Source organism: Dama dama, chromosome 9, assembly GCF_033118175.1.
Source record: "Dama dama isolate Ldn47 chromosome 9, ASM3311817v1, whole genome shotgun sequence".
Taxonomy (NCBI): Eukaryota; Metazoa; Chordata; class Mammalia; order Artiodactyla; family Cervidae; genus Dama; species Dama dama.
In genome coordinates, this window is record NC_083689.1 from 48,450,013 (window position 1) to 48,468,178 (window position 18,166).

The 18,166-nt window shown below is 55.3% G+C and overlaps 1 protein-coding gene across 3 annotated transcripts in view; it reads left to right on the forward strand.

Moving 5' to 3' along the window:
- Positions 1-18,166, forward strand: part of TCF7 (transcription factor 7) — a 32,035-nt gene that overhangs the window by 12,014 nt on the left and 1,855 nt on the right. For 2 of the 3 annotated variants that reach the window (XM_061151308.1, XM_061151307.1), the window contains exons 4-10: positions 10,400-10,511; positions 11,290-11,380; positions 12,816-12,908; positions 14,016-14,135; positions 14,555-14,717; positions 14,832-14,939; positions 15,478-15,526. In XM_061151308.1, the coding sequence (XP_061007291.1) occupies positions 10,400-10,511; positions 11,290-11,380; positions 12,816-12,908; positions 14,016-14,135; positions 14,555-14,717; positions 14,832-14,939; positions 15,478-15,526 (736 nt within the window). The remainder of the gene's footprint in view (positions 1-10,399; positions 10,512-11,289; positions 11,381-12,815; positions 12,909-14,015; positions 14,136-14,554; positions 14,718-14,831; positions 14,940-15,477; positions 15,527-18,166) is intronic. The other variant, XM_061151309.1, reaches the window with a different exon arrangement.

Below are 18,166 nucleotides of genomic sequence, written 5' to 3' on the forward strand. Positions count from 1 at the left end.
CCTTTGGTCCTGGCTCAGCTGGAAGCTCACTGCTAGACTTCACTGGCCCAGGCGCCCTCCTCGGTGTGGTCCAGGGATGGACTAGAGGGTATCCTCGGTTCTGAGACAGTGGGACTGGCTGGACTGAGGAATCTGAGGGCATCCCTGGGCGTGGGTATCCCCTTCCCAAACCCCTTGGGAAAGTTGCTTGGAAACCAGATCCACCTGCTTACCTCGCTAGGATATTTTGAGAGTTTCTGCTTCTACCGTTGCCCTCCTCTGCACCTCCCACCCTGGTTCCACCCCGGCTCTTGTCACTGAAGGCTAGTCAGGAGCTCAGCAGTCTGGCCCAACAGCAATCTGGCGGCAGTCCAAAGGAGATCAAGGGCCAGCAGCCCCAGCCTGATTACAAAGGCCAGCTTTCCTGAAAAGCCTTGGTCTAGGAACATGCTCTCCTTTGTCTTCTGTTTTCTTCTTCATTAACTAAAAACAAAAATTAACAGACACAAATATTACTTCATTTCATCCCCATGAGATATGGACATGGTACAGATGGGGAACCCAAAGCATGGCGACGTGTACCTCGCCCATGTTGGAGGAGAAACATGAACTCCAACATCTACCTCTCTGTTCCCTGCCCTTATCACACGCCACTCTGCCTCTTAGGCAACATATCTATCTACTCATTTTTTGAAAAACTGGGTTTTTTAGCTATAGTTGGGTCCCCATGGCTCCCCTCCCCCCAAGAATGTAGTATTTCACCCTCTCGTCTGTGTTTTTATACTGTTAGACGCAGGTGTGTGTCTGTAAAAGCTGTTTGGTGTGGCTTTTTTCAGAACCCCCTGACTCAACCTCATCAGAGTGCTCCACCTCACGAGGGCCCCTGTGGCAGTTGGAGCAGCCCTGCCCTCCTCTGTCAGCTTACACTGGGCATGAGGGGTTTGGGGAGGGGAGCATCCTGAGGCCCAAAGCCTCCAGCAACTCCTTTTCACTCCTTGTTCACAGGGGATAACCGCTGGACCGAGTCCAGGCAGAGCCCCAAGGGCCTTAGCTGCCAGGGTCAAACCCAAGTGAGCTTCCTGACCGTGGCCCCATGGCAGAATTGTCCTGCCGGAGCTGGTACAGACAGCTGAACAGACTGGGGAACTCACAGACCCCTCTCTTTGGTCCTCAGAAGCTGGCTGGAATTAACTGGGGCAGGAGTGCAGTGCCAGTGTTGGAGATGAGATCTCCAAGTCTCCGCCTCCCAGCCTCGAGCCATTGCTAACCATCAGCCCCCGCCTCTCCAGGGCCTGCCTATGTCCTGCTCCTCAGCATAACACTCACTCTTAACTGCCAGTGGCCATCCCACCCCCACCAAATGCTGCACGCGGACTGGGGAAACAGAGGCCAGACCCTGTGGGAAGAATGACTTCTCACGGTTCCTTTAGTCATTTATGACTGAGGACCAAAATCACCACCTAGAGGACAGGGTGAAAACGCCCTTCGCACAGAGCGAGATGGGGTCAGAGTCTCACGGCTGGTCAGTTTTTTCCAAGAGAGATTACTGGCAGGGTGTTGCTGGCGAAGTCGGTGATCCCTGGGGTCCTGGGTGGGTGGAGGGAGAATCTGGCAACCATTCAGCTCCTGGGCCTCACATGTGTGGTCTCCTTGCTGGCTACCACCAGCTGGCCTGTGAGGCCCGTCACTGAGTGGTAAAGATCTCTGGCCGGGAGCCCCAAGAGGCTGGATTCAAATCCAGATCTATCACTACTTGTTCTGAGACGGACCTTGAGCAAGTCATTTTACCTCTCCCGTCTTCCTGTTCCTCGTCTGCACAATCTGTTCACACAGATCACACAGTGGCTGGGAAGACTCTGCGGGGTGCCAGGCATACAGGAGGCTGCCACTAGTAGGGGCTGCCATCTCTAAACCTGCACGTTCACATTCTTCAGGGCTTTTCCACAAAGCCTCTTGGTTTCACTCCCAGGGTAACAAAACCTCTGACCTCCTCAAATGCTGTCCTCCCAGAGCCCTGCTTTCCCTACTGCCTCAGACAGCCTGAGCTGATGCTGTGCCCCTGGCCTGCCTCAGCCCACGCGGGGTCCCAGATGGCTGGGCACGGAGATCAAGGAGCAGGGAGACAGACTCCCTGGACTGGGGGTTGCCCAGCCCCAGGGCCGCTGCTGGTGTATCAACTAGCAGCTCGGCTGCAGCAGCTCCCGGAAGCTTATATTTTCCTCTAAAAACATCCTGTCCTGAGGGGCGTTTACCTCAAAGAGGAAGAAGGAAAACAAAAGTAAACGAATGCATAGAAACCGCTGGAGGCTGTGGGCCAGGCCACTCAGCTCAGTGAGGTTCCGCTAGCTCTGAGGGCGCCCCGGGGCTGGGCTAGGTCTAGAGCAGGCCTGTGGTTTGCCAAGGCTGCCTGTGGGGACTCCGGTCCTCACCTCTGCTGTGGCAGGGCCCCATTATCTGATGTCAAGAGCAGGCAGCTGGTGGACTGGCCATAGGGACCTGGTAGGGCTCTGTGCATCCCTGGCAACGGTCCCGTGCTGGTGGGAGGACTGAAGCCTCCTGGTCTACAAGGGAGTGGCCCAGCCATCCCCCAGTCCTCCAGCTCAGCGGGCCACAGAGCCACGGCTCCATGCTCTGCGGTGGGCGTCTAGCACAAGGCGTCCGGCACGCAGTGGGCGGGGAGCTGGAGGGCCATCCCCTGGAGAGCGCCATGTCCTGGGCAGGAGGGCCCAGAGTAGGGGTGGGGATAAAAGGGCATGAGCCCAGCTAGGCTGTATCGGCAGAGGTGGGATCAGTGGGAGCCCACACCTCAAGGCTTGGCTGATACGCAGGTGAGTTCCCCTTTGGAAAGGGGACCTGCTTCCTTCTGGGAAGTTCATTCTCATTGTCCCAGGCCTTGGGTCGGGGTGGCGGGGGGGGGCTTCCCACTCAGCAACTGGCCAGACTCCTTGGCACTTAAGCACCATTGGTGATGGACAGAGAGGTCTGGGGGAGCTGTGGTAGGCGCTAGGGGACACTGGAGCTGGGAGGGGTCCAGAGGAACTGATCAAGGCCAGAGTAGATGCTCAGGGGCACTCTGAGAGTTGACACGCGTAGTTTCTGGCAATGCAGGGAAGAGATGTGACAACTGGAGAGGGCCTTATGAGCAGGGCCACTCTGTGGGATTATGCAGGGGATCTGGGCCAAGGAGTTGAGATCCAGCCTGCACTATGCTCCCCAAGCCGTGTGCCCTGGTGTGGGCCCAGGTGTCTCTCCAGAGGGGGTGCTTCTTCCAGTTAGCACAAAGGTACCATCTGAACTTGGCAGCCCTGGCTTTGACTGTCTGGAGGAAGGAAGAGATGAGATGGAAGGCAGCACAGGGTCCCAGGTGCCAGGCAGGATGTCCCTGAGTCCCAGCAGTCGCTCAGCTCCTCCCAGCCTCCTGTGTGCTGCTGTGTCCAGCCAGGGTGCTTTGTCAGAGCTGCCGCATTCTGCCTAAACACTGGCTTGGATTGGGCCCTGCCCACATGCACTGCGAGAGGACCCAGCGAGTTGTGGACAGTGGCTTTCCAGGCAGAGGGAACAGCCTGGCTCGTGAGCCAGCAGCCCTCAGTGGCTGGAGCAGAGGGAGAGGAGGGAAGAGGTGCGACTGTGACTGACATCGCTGAAGACCCGGAGAGTCCTAAGGGGTCCCAGCACTGACTCGAGGGAGTATGTTTGAGCAACTTTCTCGGTGTCCCTGAGCCTCACTTCCCTCATGTGTAAAACGGGAAGGATAATGCTGGCCTCAAATGAGCTGTCAGTGTGGCATTTACAGTACTCAGCTTCATGTCCGTGCCCTTGGCACAGAGAGCAATCACTCTCAGTAGGCCACCTTGGCCTATTCAAGGTGTGGATCTGTGACTCCTGTGGACTTGTCCCCAAAGGCCTTTCCCCAGCTTCAAAGCAGGCATCAGGAATACCCTCCCCTGCCTTCTAGGAGCCAAGAAACTGGAGTCAGGTCCATGGTGGATAAGTGGGTGGGCATGCAGGGGTTCTGGGGCACCAGAACTTCTAGAGGTCTTTGTTTAAAAGTCTTAGTGAACAAGCCAAGTACAGACCCTGGAGAGGCAGAGGGGACCAACAAGCCCCTTTTGCCCTCCGGGACCCCCAGCCACTCCTGCAGCAAGCAGTCACCTCCACCTGCTGGGCTGGTGGAGCCCCTCCTAGGTCACAGCCCTTTCTAAGGAAGTGGCCCTTAGACTGAGGTCAGGATGAGAAGAAATCTGGCAAAGAGTAGGAGGAAGCATGGAAAGCTAGGAGGAGAGCGCAGCGCGCAGGGGGTGGGCAAAGGTGTTGAGGTGAAGTTGAGCTGGGTGCCTGGGTAAGAGAAAAGCAGGCCGATGAGGCTGGACAAGGCTGGGGTGTGGCTGTGCGAGGTGAGGAGTGATGTGAGTTAGGCGCCTGGGGGTCATGTCTAAATACTGCCGTCAGGGAAGCTCCCAGCGCGGGGTCTCAGAACTTACGGGAGCATTTTTTAGGGTCACGGAAGCACTGACTCAGGTGACTCTGACCAGCTAGGCTGAAGCCGGGAGACTGATTTGAGGACTGGGGCTCCTTCCCTGCTCCCCCTTGTCTGTCCACAACCAGAGGGCCTCTGCAACACGGTGGGTGGGTGGAAGCTCAGCTTTGCCACTTACAAGCTGTGTGGCCTTGGGCAAGCTATGTAATGTCTCCGCCTCAAGTTTCCTCATCTATCAAATGGGGATAATAATTACACCTGTATCACAGGTTTGTTTTAGGAGTATATGAGTTAAAATCTGCGAGGCGCTCAGAACTATGCCTGGCACAGGGTACAGCTATGCCTCTCATAATCATCAGCCGTTAGCAGATGCTCTTTCTTCTGGCCAAGAATGTTCTTTTGCCTGATGCATAGTAGGAGCTTAGTAAATACATCCTGACTGAATGTGTCTGCTGATAGTGATCAACTGTGGTGCAGTGTGTTTATGTGTGTGCTTGGGCGGGGGCGGGGAGGGTGGGGGTGCTTCTCCTGGCACAGTCCCCTGCCAAGGGGAGGCCTTCTTGGGAGGACCTTGTCAGGCTTCACACGCTCCCCACCCGCCCAGGCTTGAGACCAGAGGAAGCAGCAACTTTCTTCGCTGGGAAAGTGTTGTGGGGCTCAAGCGTTTGGGGGTTTTCAGAGTCAACCGTCAGAGGCGAGGGAGTTTCTCTGCTGGCGGTGGCAAGGGCGCTCAGGGTGCACACAGCCTGTAAGCGGACCTCTGCGGTCTGCAGGGAAAATGCCGACTGTGTTTATTTTTCACCTGAGCCTGCAGGAAGTGGGGGGGGGGGGGAGAGGGAGGCGTGAGCAGCCAGGCCCAAGCTCGACTTCAGAGCAGGGGAGACCGACCTCAGGAGTCCCTCATTTCCACCTCCTCCTGCCTGGCCCTGCCTTAGGGACCCTTCCTGGCTCCAGCTTGCTCAACAAGAGGAGGGCATGTGAGGGCACCAGAGTGAGGAATCTCCAGCCATGGGCTAACCCCAGAAGGATGAGGACCCCCTTTGGGATGATGGGTTTTGAAGTGGCATGGGGAGGAACAGTAAGAGCAATGCCGAGGCAGGAAGGTCCGCCTGTGCTAAGGCCACAGCAGACATGGCCTCCCAGCCCAGGGGTCTCAGAGTCCTAGACTCGTCCTGAGAACTGCAGTCTAGAGGGAAACGGGAAAGCGCTGTATGCAAAGGTCAAAACAAGGGTGTGGGAGTGTGCTGGTCAAGGAGTACAGTCTGCTGTTGAGTCTGTCGTTGGCTTATACATCCCACCATGAGTGCCCAGCTCTCTGCGTGCAGAGGTTAGAAAGAAGAGGCTATGCCGTCCAGATACTCGGGGAAGAGGGGTGGCTGACAATCCATCAAGGCCTGCCTCCTTCCCTAGGAACGGGGCAGTCACCATCAGGGGAGGAGAGGAGCTCCAGTCACTAAGTTCCCCAGACACAGGTCAGGCCCCAGGCAACTCCACCCTGCTGTCTGGGCAGCCTAGCCCTGAGACAGCCTTGTGCTGAGGCCGTGGAGCGGGACGTTCCATTGGCCAAGGGGGGCGTGGGGCACCAGGTCCCCCGCCAGACAGTTCCCCACCACTGGCTACCACCACCAGGCGTGGAGGGGGCTGGGGAGTGGCCTCAGAGGCAGCTTGCACGAACGTGGAAGGACTGGCCAGGCCCTCAGTGCTCTGCCCTGGAGCCCTGGCACCTCGGGCCCTCCAGCTGCCAGCAGGTTCTCCGCGGCCCCTCTGCCCACCTGGCACCTCTCCTGTGGTTTGGCAGCAGACTCCTGTTTAATGAGGCTTTTCCCCAGTTCCCAGGGAAGGCTGGTGGGCAGGATGAGGCCTCAGTGCACCTGCCCCTGTTGCTCACGTACATACCAGGCTTGAGGCTGAGCTAGATTCTGAGGGTTCCTTGTCTCAGAGTGAGCTGTGCTACATACAACATGGAGCTTCACTAGCCTGGCCGAGGGTCAGCTCTAGCCATCTCTGTCAGGTGAGAGAGCTCTCTAGGACTTCTGGCCCATGCTAGCCATCTGCAGGGAAGGTGGTTTGCTGAGAAATCTGCTGTGGAGCCATGCTCTCCTTGCCTTGGAGCAGATACCCCCTCTCACCCTCCCACCGCGGGAAGGGCTGGACTCTGGGATTGTCCTTCTAGAGCTGGCACCTTGGACCCCAGGCTCTGCTCCTAAGATTTCCCAAGCTCAGAGCTGCCCACTCCACCAGCCAGGCTTTTACCCCCGAGGGCTAAAAAGCCAGCACCAAGGCAGGATGGCAGGGCCTTCTCTGAAGCGGTTTAAACTTGAAAGCCCCATGGCCTGGAGGGACCTGCGGAGGGTGTTCATTCCACTGCCTGCGCTGGGCTCCAGGCATTTGTGCCCTTAAGACAGCAAATGGTGGGATGCCCCCACTAGGGTCCCAGCTTCTTGAGGGAGGCCCTGAGGCTAGTCTTCCTGTGTGCCGCGAGGCCTCAGATCTGGCTAATCCCTGTCCCAGGAATTTAATAGGTTAAGGAGGCCCCTGAGGTTTCCAGAAAGCTTTCTACCTTCATAGGCCCTGGGCTCCTGCCCCCCAAATTCTAGGATATAGAAGGATTTTTGCATCTGTGACCAATTAGGTAGCAGGGTTGATAGGCTCATGCTTATTTTATAAGAGGCAAACTGGCCCAGGATCCTACAGAGGAAAGGTCACTGAAAAGGTCAGCAAGCCTACAGCTGTGCTTCCCAACCCACCTCATATCCTAGCACACTTAAAAAATGACCACTGGAGTAACTGGAGGAGGTGGCTGGAGGCTGAAGCAACCAGGCAAAGTCCTGGACATAATGAGCAGGGAGAGAGGAAGGTAATGGGGTTAGAGAAGTGATTAGGGTCTGATCCTAGGGTTGTATAGGCCTGGGGAAGTTTGGTGCTGGCTCCAGGCTGACGAGTGACATGATCTGATTTATATGGCTGCTGGATGGAAGAGCAGGAGACTGTTGCATTTGCCAAATGGGAAGTGACTGTGGCTTGGACTGGGAGAAAGGAAGAAATGGTTGGGTTCTGATATATTTTGAAAGTAGAGCCATTAGGATTTGCTGACACACTAGAGGTGCAGTGTGAGAAAATGGAGCATCAGAGATGACTCCAAGCTGTTTGGTTTCAGCAACTGGAAGGAGGGAGTTGATATTAACTGAGGAAGATGGAGAGGAATGTTTGGGGCAAAAAGTCAAAGGTTCTACTTTGGATGTGTTGTATTTGGGGAGCATTTGGAGAGTAGCATTTGGGGAGAAGTAGAGGCTGCAGAGATACAGATGTAGCGTCATCAGATGAAGACGTTTAAAGCCGTGAGCTTGGATGAGAGCACCCTTGGGAGGTGAGGATTGATACAGAAGAACTGAGGGCCAGGCTTGGGTCAGGTCAGGAAAATGATGAAGAGCCAGAAACAAGGTCAAGAAGGAGTGGCCTCAGAGGTTAGAAGAAAATCAGGAAGTGTGGCATTCTGGAATCAAAGTGAAGAACCTATTGCGAGAAGGAGGGAGAAGTTAGTTGTGTTCAATGTGTTGAGAAGTCAGGTACAATGAAGACTGAGAACTGACTGTTGAGTTCGGCAACGTGCAAGTCACTGGGGACCTTGACAAGTCATCTGGTGAAGTGATGGGGGCAAGAAGCTGGCTTGGATGAAGGGATAACGAGAGCTGAGGACTGGAGGTAGAGGACAAGGACTGCTCTGCTGAGATGTGCAATAAAGGGAAGCAAGAAATGAGGTGACACCCGGAGCATTTACAGCTTGGAGAAATGGCAGTCTGCTGGTCCCCTGAGTGGGAATAAAGAGTGGTCTAGCACAGGGCCTGGCATGTGGCAAAAACTCAGTAGATGAAGAAATCACATTCCCCACATATCCCGTTATCTGTCCCAGTCTTACTCTCTCTCCTGCCAGATACCTGCAGGCCTAAGAATCCTACATTCCACCTTCCGTTCCCCCACACAATCCCAACCTGTTACTGTTGTCTGGGTCTGTACTGGGAATAAAAGCGGACCTGAGAGTGGCAGGACCTTCCTCTCCCCAGCTTGCTCAGAAAGCCTGGCCTTCAAATAGCAACAGGAAGGTCACAGCAACCAAAACCTGGAAATGACATGGCCCTGTCATCAGTCTCCCCAAGTGATGCTGCCAGGCATGTCTGCCATCTCCAGGCAGACCTCCTTTGGCATAATAAGACCAAAGGGTCTGGCCCATGTGGGACCTGGCACCACAGGGAAAGGGAGGCACTGTGAGTAGCGTTTCATCCCCACTCTTCAGGGTGAATGAGGGGCTTCTTACATGTCACGACAGCCATTTGCGACAAGGTAACGGGTGCCTGGGTATGGTAGTAAAGTTAGCTCCAGGAATTGAACCTGGTTGGCAGACTCTTTCTCAGGCTTCTAGTGGAGAGCCCTCAGGAAGCTCTCCTGCACGCCCCAAGAGGTCAGGAACAGGCTCTGGTCGGAGGTGAGGCATTGGCCTCAGGAAGTAGGTGTAGTGTCAAATACATGCCAGTCACAAAGGAGCCAGCACTACTAGAACATTAACTCCACTGATTAGCCGTGGGATCTAAGACTCCTCCTGGTGGAAGGTAGAGGGATGAGGGCGAGGCTGACAGGTGGTAATGTCGGCAACTTACCGAAGTCTAAGGGGAAGGGTGCAGCTTGTAGCCCAGCCTGAAGCTCCTTGGAGGCAGGAATGTGGGGCAGGTGGTGGCCAGGACTGCTACAGACACGTGTGGGATCCTGTGCCCACCTGGGAAGCCTCCTGCCATGGCAACGGTGTGATTCATACCTGCCCGTCCCTTCAGCCTCACCTGGACTGCCAAGAGCCAGTGCCAAAGGACCTGAGCCAGGTCTTCCCACCAAGAGCTACCCTAACCTTCCCCAAAGCTGGTGATGAGCCCCATCCATTATACTGGCTACATTCACCCAGTGAGAAATTTCACCTACAGGCTGGAAAGAAGCCCAGACCACAGTCTCTATGATCATTAGTGTCTTGCCCCAGATACGTCCCAGAGATATTTCTTCTGTTGCCATGGGTTAGTGGCCGCTCATCTGTGGGCCCAGCCAGCAGCGTCCCCATAGGTGGGCTTTTACAAGTGGTGCTAACCTTGAGCTTTAGATGATGTCTCCAGGGCTCTGGCCAGCAAAGGTGTGCGACTGAGGATATGCAGAGCTGGGCCGTGGCCCTGAGAGCACGCTCCCTGTGGTGAGGTCTGATGGGGAGCCCCCGTCCCAGCCTGAACATGAGTCATCTCATGACAAATCCATGTGACCAGTGTGAAAAGTAAGAGTCTTGCGGTGCCGAGGAAACAGGAAGTGTGGAGGCTGGGTGAGTTGGCTCTGGAGGGAGCCTAGCCACACCTGGAGCCACCTTGCTCCACCTCCCTTGAGGAAAGAAAGGGCCCCCTCCACTATGTCATCAAATCCTCTCAAGCCTTAGGTGGCTTCAGAGGGTCAGACACAAGCCCCTCAGTCTGGGGACCAGAGGAGGAGGAAAGCAAGCTCCAGGCTGTCCTAAGGCTGAAGGCTTGTGAGCAACTCACAAGGCTTGTCTGCAAGCCTCTGGGCCTCAGAGAAACTGGGGGATCTCTGAAACCAAGAGACAGGAAGAATTTCCTGTAAGGGGGAAATGCCCTCCTAGAGCTGAGGGCAAAGAAAGACTGAGAGACTCTCTGGGAGATTGGACTCCATGGGCAAAGTTTGGAGCGAGGGTGGTGGAGAGGGGCAGCAGAGCCACTGGACACAGGGTGGCCCTAGTGGGGTCCCGTCCAGGGAAGCCTGTGGTTTTGACCACCTCCACTTTCCTCTGATGGTTGGGCTACCCCCACACAGCAAATTGGGACTTTTCTTATATGTGCACCCCAGTCCTGTGCCTTCCTCCCTCAGGTCCCCCACATTCACCCACCCACCCTCCTCATTTTTCAGCACAACAAGGCCAGTCAGCCTTCCCATGGCGTCCCCCAACTTTCTCCTCTCTATGACCATTTCAGCAGCCCACACCCCACACCTGCACCAGCCGACATCAGCCAGAAGCAAGGTATGGATCCTGGATGGGAAGGGCCCAACAAGACCCAGAGCCGGGGACTGGCGGGGAAAGGGGATCAAGTTCCTGTCTTCTGAAAGCAAAAGGCTAGACCCTTTTTGAAGGCACCAAAGGGTTGGGAAAGGTGGTACCAGGTCAAAATTTGAAGGTTTGAGGTTTAGGTAGGAGACTGAATCCTGAGTGGCTACCCAGTGCCAGTATGGGAGTAGGCCTCTGTGTGAAGATGATAAATAGAGAACTTGTAGTCTTTCCCTCCCCACAGTGAGAAAATGGAAAGTGGTGGTTGTGATGGCTGATTCACCTCAGCCTCGGGCAAAGTCATTCTGAAATCAGCCATTGTCGGCTGTGGGAAACCTGCTGACTCAACCCTGGGGAGGAGGGGGCAAGAGGAACGGATGGAGCCCTGGGCCCCTGGGCCAGGGGGTCTGCCTGCTGCCCAGAAAGCCAGGCTAGAGCCCCCAGCAGAAAGGCCCCAGTTGTAGACCAGCAATGAGCCAGGTATAGTCTTCCACTCCTCATGACTCTACCTCTGTCACTACCAAGCCACTGTCCACAAGCAAGTCACACCAATGATCAGCGCTTGATGCCCAGAGCCTGCAAATGGGGCACTCTGATCACACCAGGCTAGTCCTGAACAGACCAGTATGTCTGGTCCTCTAGCACAGGGAGATGGGATCTTGGAGGGCCCCACAGGAGGCTCTAGGATGCAGGAACCAGCTGGAGCGGCTTCTAGGTCAGGCTAGCTCACTTACTCTGCCCCTCTCCCCTGCAGGAGTTCACAGGCCTCTGCAGACCCCTGACCTCTCTGGCTTCTACTCTCTGACCTCAGGCAGCATGGGACAGCTCCCACACACTGTGAGCTGGTAAGTGAGGGCTCAGTGGGAAAGGGGTCCCTTGTGCTGGCTGGACCCACACCCACCTTTCCACTTTCCTCCTCCACTCTTCTGTGCTGAGCACCTTGCTGCCAGCTCTATACAGGTAACGGGCTGGCCAGCGGCTCTAGCCATGCCTCAGCCAGCCACACAGACTCCCTTTGGAAAGGCAGGAGATCCAGCCCTGTCATGCTCTGCCTTAATGTCGAAGAGACTTGAATGGAGGAACCCTGGGCTGTTTAGGGTCCTATGAATATGTGAGATAGAAAGGTAGGCCTGAGCAGGGAGGTCGCAGCTTGCAGGGCCACAGGAGAGGCCGTTGATTCTCAGTGGCCTGGCGGACGGCGGGTGCTACCCACTCGTCTGTGTCTACTGCCGGCTGGTCCCGTCCTTGGCGGAGCTGCTTGAAGGTCAGGGTCCTTCTTGCACCTATGGTGCCTGCTTCAGTCCAAACTCCTGGCAGCCTGCTTGCGGAGTCCACTAATGCTGGGCCAGGAAAAGCCAGCCTGGATCCTATGCAGCAAATCCAACCATGAGCCAAAGGGCCTATCTTCAGCTGGAGCAGGGTCTTGGCAGGGTATGTGACCTTTTGCTCATCAACCGCAGTTTGACCGAGGCAGGTCTCTGGCCTCTCAAGGTTGGGACAGTCACCCAAAAGTAGGAAAGCTTGGCTTCCCTAGGCCTGCCTGCCTCTTTCTACTTGTCCTTTATCAAGGTTCAGCTCACTCTTCCATGTCCAGATTCTCTCTGGATAAAGCTCCACCTTGAATACAAATCAGGACCACCCCCAGGACTGACATGTGGCAGGCAAGTTCTGGGCACCAGAGAAGCACTGCTGAAGTGGGTTGACCCTCAGGTCCCTGTATACAGTCCACCTAGTATACAACTCAGACAAGAGGCCAGTTATAGAGCGTGGGTAGCAGTGCTTTGAGGGCTGTAGAAGCCTGGGGGTCACCCCATCCAGCTTGGGATTTCCAGGGCTGTTTCAGAAGAAAGGCTGTTTTGGCCAAGTAAGACCTTGACACATGACCAGGAGTTTGAAGCAAAGTGGGACAGAACAATCCTAACAGTGTTAACAGTGGGCATAAAGGCCCTATGGCAGGTATGCAAATATCAAGCCCAAATTTCACAAGATGAGACTGGAGGGGACCCAGGGACCCTACTAAGCTCAGTGCCAGGAGAGTGCTGCCATTTCTGGCCTTATACACCAGTAGAAAGGTAAGCCTGTAAAAAAGAGAAAGGCTGCCCTCTGGTGGCAGATGTTTAAAACATACACTAGAACGGTCTAGGCAGAAGCCAGTTTGCCTTATTACTCTAGGGGTCAGGCCTGAGCACAGTGGGGAAGTCCTTCCCCACATCTGGCCAGTAGTCAGACTAAGAGTTGGCCAGTAGCCAGACTGCTAACAGCTATCTCTCCCAACCACAGGCCCAGCCCTCCTCTCTACCCCCTGTCCCCTTCCTGCGGATATAGACAGCACTTCCCTGCCCCCACTGCAGCCCCTGGCGCCCCCTACCCCAGGTGAGTCCCCCACCCTGCAGCTAGGCTCCTGCTTCCTGTTGCCCAGGCTTCAGTGCCCACAAGAGGCTATGCCCAGGCCAGTGCTTGCCCTCTGTGAGTCGTCTGTCCATCCGTCCGTCTGTCATTCTCCAGCCCTGTGCTGCCCTGTGCTGAGAATGAAGCCAGCGGGAGTGTGGGAGGCTTAAGCCCGCGCCATCCTGTGCAAAGCACCAGAGAGCAGCCAGAAATGGTGCAGACACACGCGTGCAGACGTGTGTGTACTCACCTCTGTTGTGCATCCCGAAGAATGGGCAAGTCAGGACACCTCTCTTGGACATTCCTAGAGCTCTGTCCAAACTGAGGCAGCACCTTTTACATGTGTCTTAGGGGCCACCTGCTCAGTGACTCCATACTGTACAAGTGGGAACTATGTGTCCACGTGTGTCCTTTCACTTGGCTCACTTCCTCAGGGACAGACCTGTTCAGGTGTGGAACAGGTTTGTCAGCAGACACTTCTAGACCTACTGGAGCTGCCAGCCCAGGGTGGGAGGGAGAGATATAGCAGCTATCTGGGTGAAGGGGAAGCCCCGAGGAGACCTGGCCATGTCTGATGGGTCAGACAAGCTTCATGAGGATAGCTCTTGAGCGAGGGGGACAAAGATAACAGCAACAAGCTGGAGATGGCTGAGGGGCAGGAAGTGATGGGAAATGGGGTGGGGAACCGGTGTGCAATCCCAAGGAAGAAGCCTGGGTTTTATTCTGTGGGCAGTGGGGGAAACAGTGCTGTTACATGGAGACAGACCTGGAGGGGTCAATGAGGAAAGTAAGGAAGCCCACAGGGCAGCTACAGGCTGAGGCTGAACTGGTGAGAGCAGGAGATGAGAAGGGGACAGATTCAAAAGCTACTCAGGACTGCACGAACCACCTGACTTGATGCACATGGAGGTTTCTGCAATGTGTCTGCGCCGTGTGTCGGGAGCAGGTGTTTGTATCTCTGTGTACTTGTACGCAGGCCAGTGGGGTTGGGTAACTGTTCACCTGTCCTCGTGCACTGCGCAGGGGCCTCTGTGTGTCCAGAGATCTGCGCCGCATACGCCTGGCTCAGTGTTAACCCTTCTTCTGCTGCAGGTTCACCCATCCACCCCTGATGCTAGGTTCTGGTGTCCCTGGGCACCCCGCAGCCATCCCCCACCCAGCCATCGTGCCCTCTTCAGGGAAGCAGGAGCTGCAGCCCTATGACCGCAGCCTGTGAGTGGAACAAACATGGGGGGGGGGGGCGGGCAGGGAAAATAAGCCGAGCCCAGGACACACATTCCTCCCACCAGGGTCAAGTCCTCCCTCCAGGGACTGCCAGGAGATCCCCAGTCAAGTCATCTTGTGGCAATCTACCACTGACCACTGTTTTTTTGACCCTCAGAAGCAGGAGTGTGGTGGACTGAATGGGGAATGAGGATTTAATTTGAGCCCAGAGAGGAGGGGCTTTCCTTACTCAGCTACAGAGTTCCTATAAGGAACAATAGTGAGCTTTGCTCACCTACTTTGGGGCAGCTAAAATAAATACCATTTACAAAACCCTAGTATATCTACCCAGTCACACACACACACACAGAAGAAGGGTGCATTAGGTGCACACCGTGAGGGCTCCTGAGTGTTCATATGTCCCTCAGGAAAGCACAAGCAGACTCCAAGGCAGAGAAGGAAGCCAAGAAGCCAACCATCAAGAAGCCACTCAACGCCTTCATGCTATACATGAAGGAGATGAGAGCCAAGGTCATTGCAGAATGCACGCTCAAGGAGAGTGCTGCCATCAACCAGATCCTGGGCCGTCGGGTGAGGCCACGGGGGCAAGTGGGCTGGTAGGGGTGACTACCCCGACTACCTTCACCCTGAGCAGCCTGCCAATTCTCTGATGCATCCTCCATCTGCCCCCCTTCCCCACTGCAGTGGCATGCACTGTCCCGGGAAGAGCAAGCCAAGTATTATGAGCTGGCCCGCAAGGAGAGGCAGCTGCACATGCAGCTATACCCAGGCTGGTCGGCGCGGGACAACTATGTGAGTGGCCAAACACACGCAATAGGGGAAACTTCAACATGCCATACCCCAGGCCAGTCTCACCAGAGGAAGTCAGGACTGCTGTCCTGAAGGCACACAAGGAGGGGACAGGGTGGAACAGAGGTTCAAGACCTTTGATGGCTAGCTCAGGAGAGGACCAGATATGGGGAGCTGGCCCTGAAGGCAGGCTCGTATCCTGTCCCCTCCCCAGGATGTGCTCCCACACAGGGCCGCTGTGCAGTATTTGATTAGGTCGGCACAAAGAGGAAAATCAGCCTGAAGTCACCTCCGCCTCCAAAATGGAGGCCAGTGTGGGGAAGGGAGGAGCCCCTAATTGTCCTGTGGTCACCCAGCAAAAACTGAAGTCAAAACACCAGGGCCCCCAGGTCAGGTCAGAGGGGACTGTGGGCCGGGAACCCCAGGGGCAGCCCGACTAGGCAGCAGGCTGCAGGTGTCCCAACCACTCTAACACTAGGCTTACAAGTTACAGTGTCCCACATCCCAGAGTCCTGAGCATCTTCCACTTTGTTCCCTGCAGGGGAAGAAGAAGAGACGGTCGAGGGAAAAGCACCAAGAATCCAACTCAGGTGAGGCCTTCCCTCAGAGCTAGACCTGCATCTCCCAAATCAAAGCCCCACCAGAGAAAGAGCTGCACTAAGTCCCAGGGAGTTCAGACGGTCAAGAGTCTGCCTTCCATGCAGGAGACCCAGGTTTGATCCCCGGGTTGGGACGATCCCCTGGAGAAGGGAAGCAACCCACTCCAGTATTCTTGCCTGGAGAACCTCGTGGACAGAGGAGACTGGCAGGCTACAGTCCATGAGTGACTAATACTCTTTACTAATTTAAGTCCCAGGGAAGACCAGCAGAAATTTATTTTTGGCTGGGCTGGGTCTTCATTTCCATGTAAGGGCTTACTCTCGTTGTGGGGCACAGGCTCTAGGGTATGCAGGGTTCAGTAGTTGCAGCTCCCTGGCTCGCGAGCACAGGCTCAGTTGCCCTGCAGCACGTGGGATCTTCCCAGAACAGGGATTGAACCTGCGTCTCCTGCATTGGCAGGTGAATTCTTTATCACTGAGCCACCAGGGAAGGCCGAAGCCAATTCTTAGTTTTATGGTTTGTGACCCACCACACACACACTCCTTTGTAAGCCCTCCTAACAGCCACCCTCTGCCAGAGGACCTAGTGAGGAACTGAGTATTTGAATCAAGACTAAATGCAAACACTACACCCAGATTAGTCCTGCGGAGGTGAGGATCACACTGTCTGGGGGGAGTGCGGCCATGCCCCAGCCTGAGCCCTAGAGTCACACAGCCTATTGGCTGGTGCCTAGTAATTTCTCTGTCGCCCCACCCCCTTTCTCATGGAGGTGCCAAGTGCTCGGTATAGAGGACCCAGGAAAGCCACACCCTGCTCCCCGTAATCAACCTGTGGGTGAATTCCTGTCCCAACTCTGATAATTCACTCTACATCCATGAATGACTTTCTCAGTTGTGCTGCCCCCACACAGGGGGCTAGTACTGGGGCTCAGCAGAGTCCTCAGTCTTTTCTCTAAGATAGGATAATGTTCAATCGTGTGTAGCATAGGCTTTAAGCTACAACACAAGGGGAGATGAGTCAGGCAAGACTGGGCATTGGCAAAGATAAAGAAAAACTGATGGCTGAAATAGATGGATAAAATGGGCAGGGCCTTGGGGGAGGGGATGGGAAGCCCTAAGGCAGAAGAAGCTTGATCCCCATGGGCCCCTCAGGCCCTTCTCTCAGCCCCTTTGCTGCAAGGGGCCCCACAAGGCACAGAGGAGCCAGCCTGATAGGGTCTCCTCCCTTCCACCCCCACCATTCTTCCCCTGCCTCTATACTGCCAGCTGGGTGCCAGCCTTTCCTGATACCTTGGCTTTGGGCCCTTGGCCTCCCACTAAGACTGGACAGGCCATGGAGAGGCCCGTGCCTGTGGGACTGTGGGGTACCTGTGACTGGCTAACACTGATATTGCCTCTTCTTTCTGGGCCCTGCTCTGCCCTGCTGCCTGCCTGCTCGCCCTCTGCCCTGCTCTGCCCCTCTGGCACGGCTGTGAGCAGACCCTGGCTCGCCTAAGAAATGCCGTGCTCGCTTTGGCCTCAACCAGCAGACGGATTGGTGTGGTCCGTGCAGGTGGGTTTGTCCCCACCACCACCCTCCCTTTGCTTCAAGCTGCTTCCCTGACTCTGCACATATTCTGCTGGGCCTGCTGTCCTCCTTTGGCCTCTAGCCCCCCAACATACCTGCAGATTGGGAAGCCCATGCCTCCTAAGAATGAGAATGAACACAGCTTGTGAGGAAGATCACTTGGGTCTAAGTGGAAGGAATAGGAGAGAATGTCCTAGATGGAAGGAAAGGCAGTCTTAGAAGGCATCTCTGGTGCCTGGCGCCCAGGCTTCCCTGATAATGGTTGTCTGGTGCTAATCAGGCCAAGCAGGCCCACATCAGTAGAATCTCACACACAGCATTTAAGTGGCTCAAGCCCCTGTCCCCAGGCCTGAGTCATTGTGGTCCACCAGCTCCCTCACTTCAAATTGGGATCCCTGTTGTACCGTACTGAGCCTCAAATCTAAGAACAACAAAGTGACTGTAGTCAAGAATAACCTGAACAAGGTAAATGCCCAACAGTCACGTGACTGACACCAGAGGTAGGGAGAGGTGAACACAGGTACCCCTGGCACCCATGCTCAGATCCTATGGCATTAAAGCTGTGTTTCACCATACAATATTTGTATATGGGAAAAGAAAATATACCTACCAAATGGCTCCGGCCTGGCCTGTATTAGGCTCAGGCCAGGCCTGCCAGGGCCAAGGCTGACGCTGCTCCAGGCAGTAAGTTCACTGACTCTAGGGAATACTTGTTCAGCCCCAAAGGGTACTCCCACGTTCCCTGTCCAAGAACAAAGAGGAATTTGGGGGAATATGTGTGTGCACATATGTACACATGATGAGAGGCAGCCCTGTCCTCAAACTGAAAATAAGATAGTAGGAATGGATGAGACAATTCCCTTTCTTCCCCTTCTCTGCCCATAGCCTAGATCTGAGTATTTGGAATGCTCGGGGCTAGAAGACACAAGCACAGGTTAAACAGATCTGAGCTTCACAGATCTGCTGCTGTTGAAGCAGAGCTGCAACAGCCTAGACTAGGAGACAGCTGTCCTGGAAGATACAGGCAGCCCACGCGTGGAGCTACAAAAGGTCCCTGTGCCATC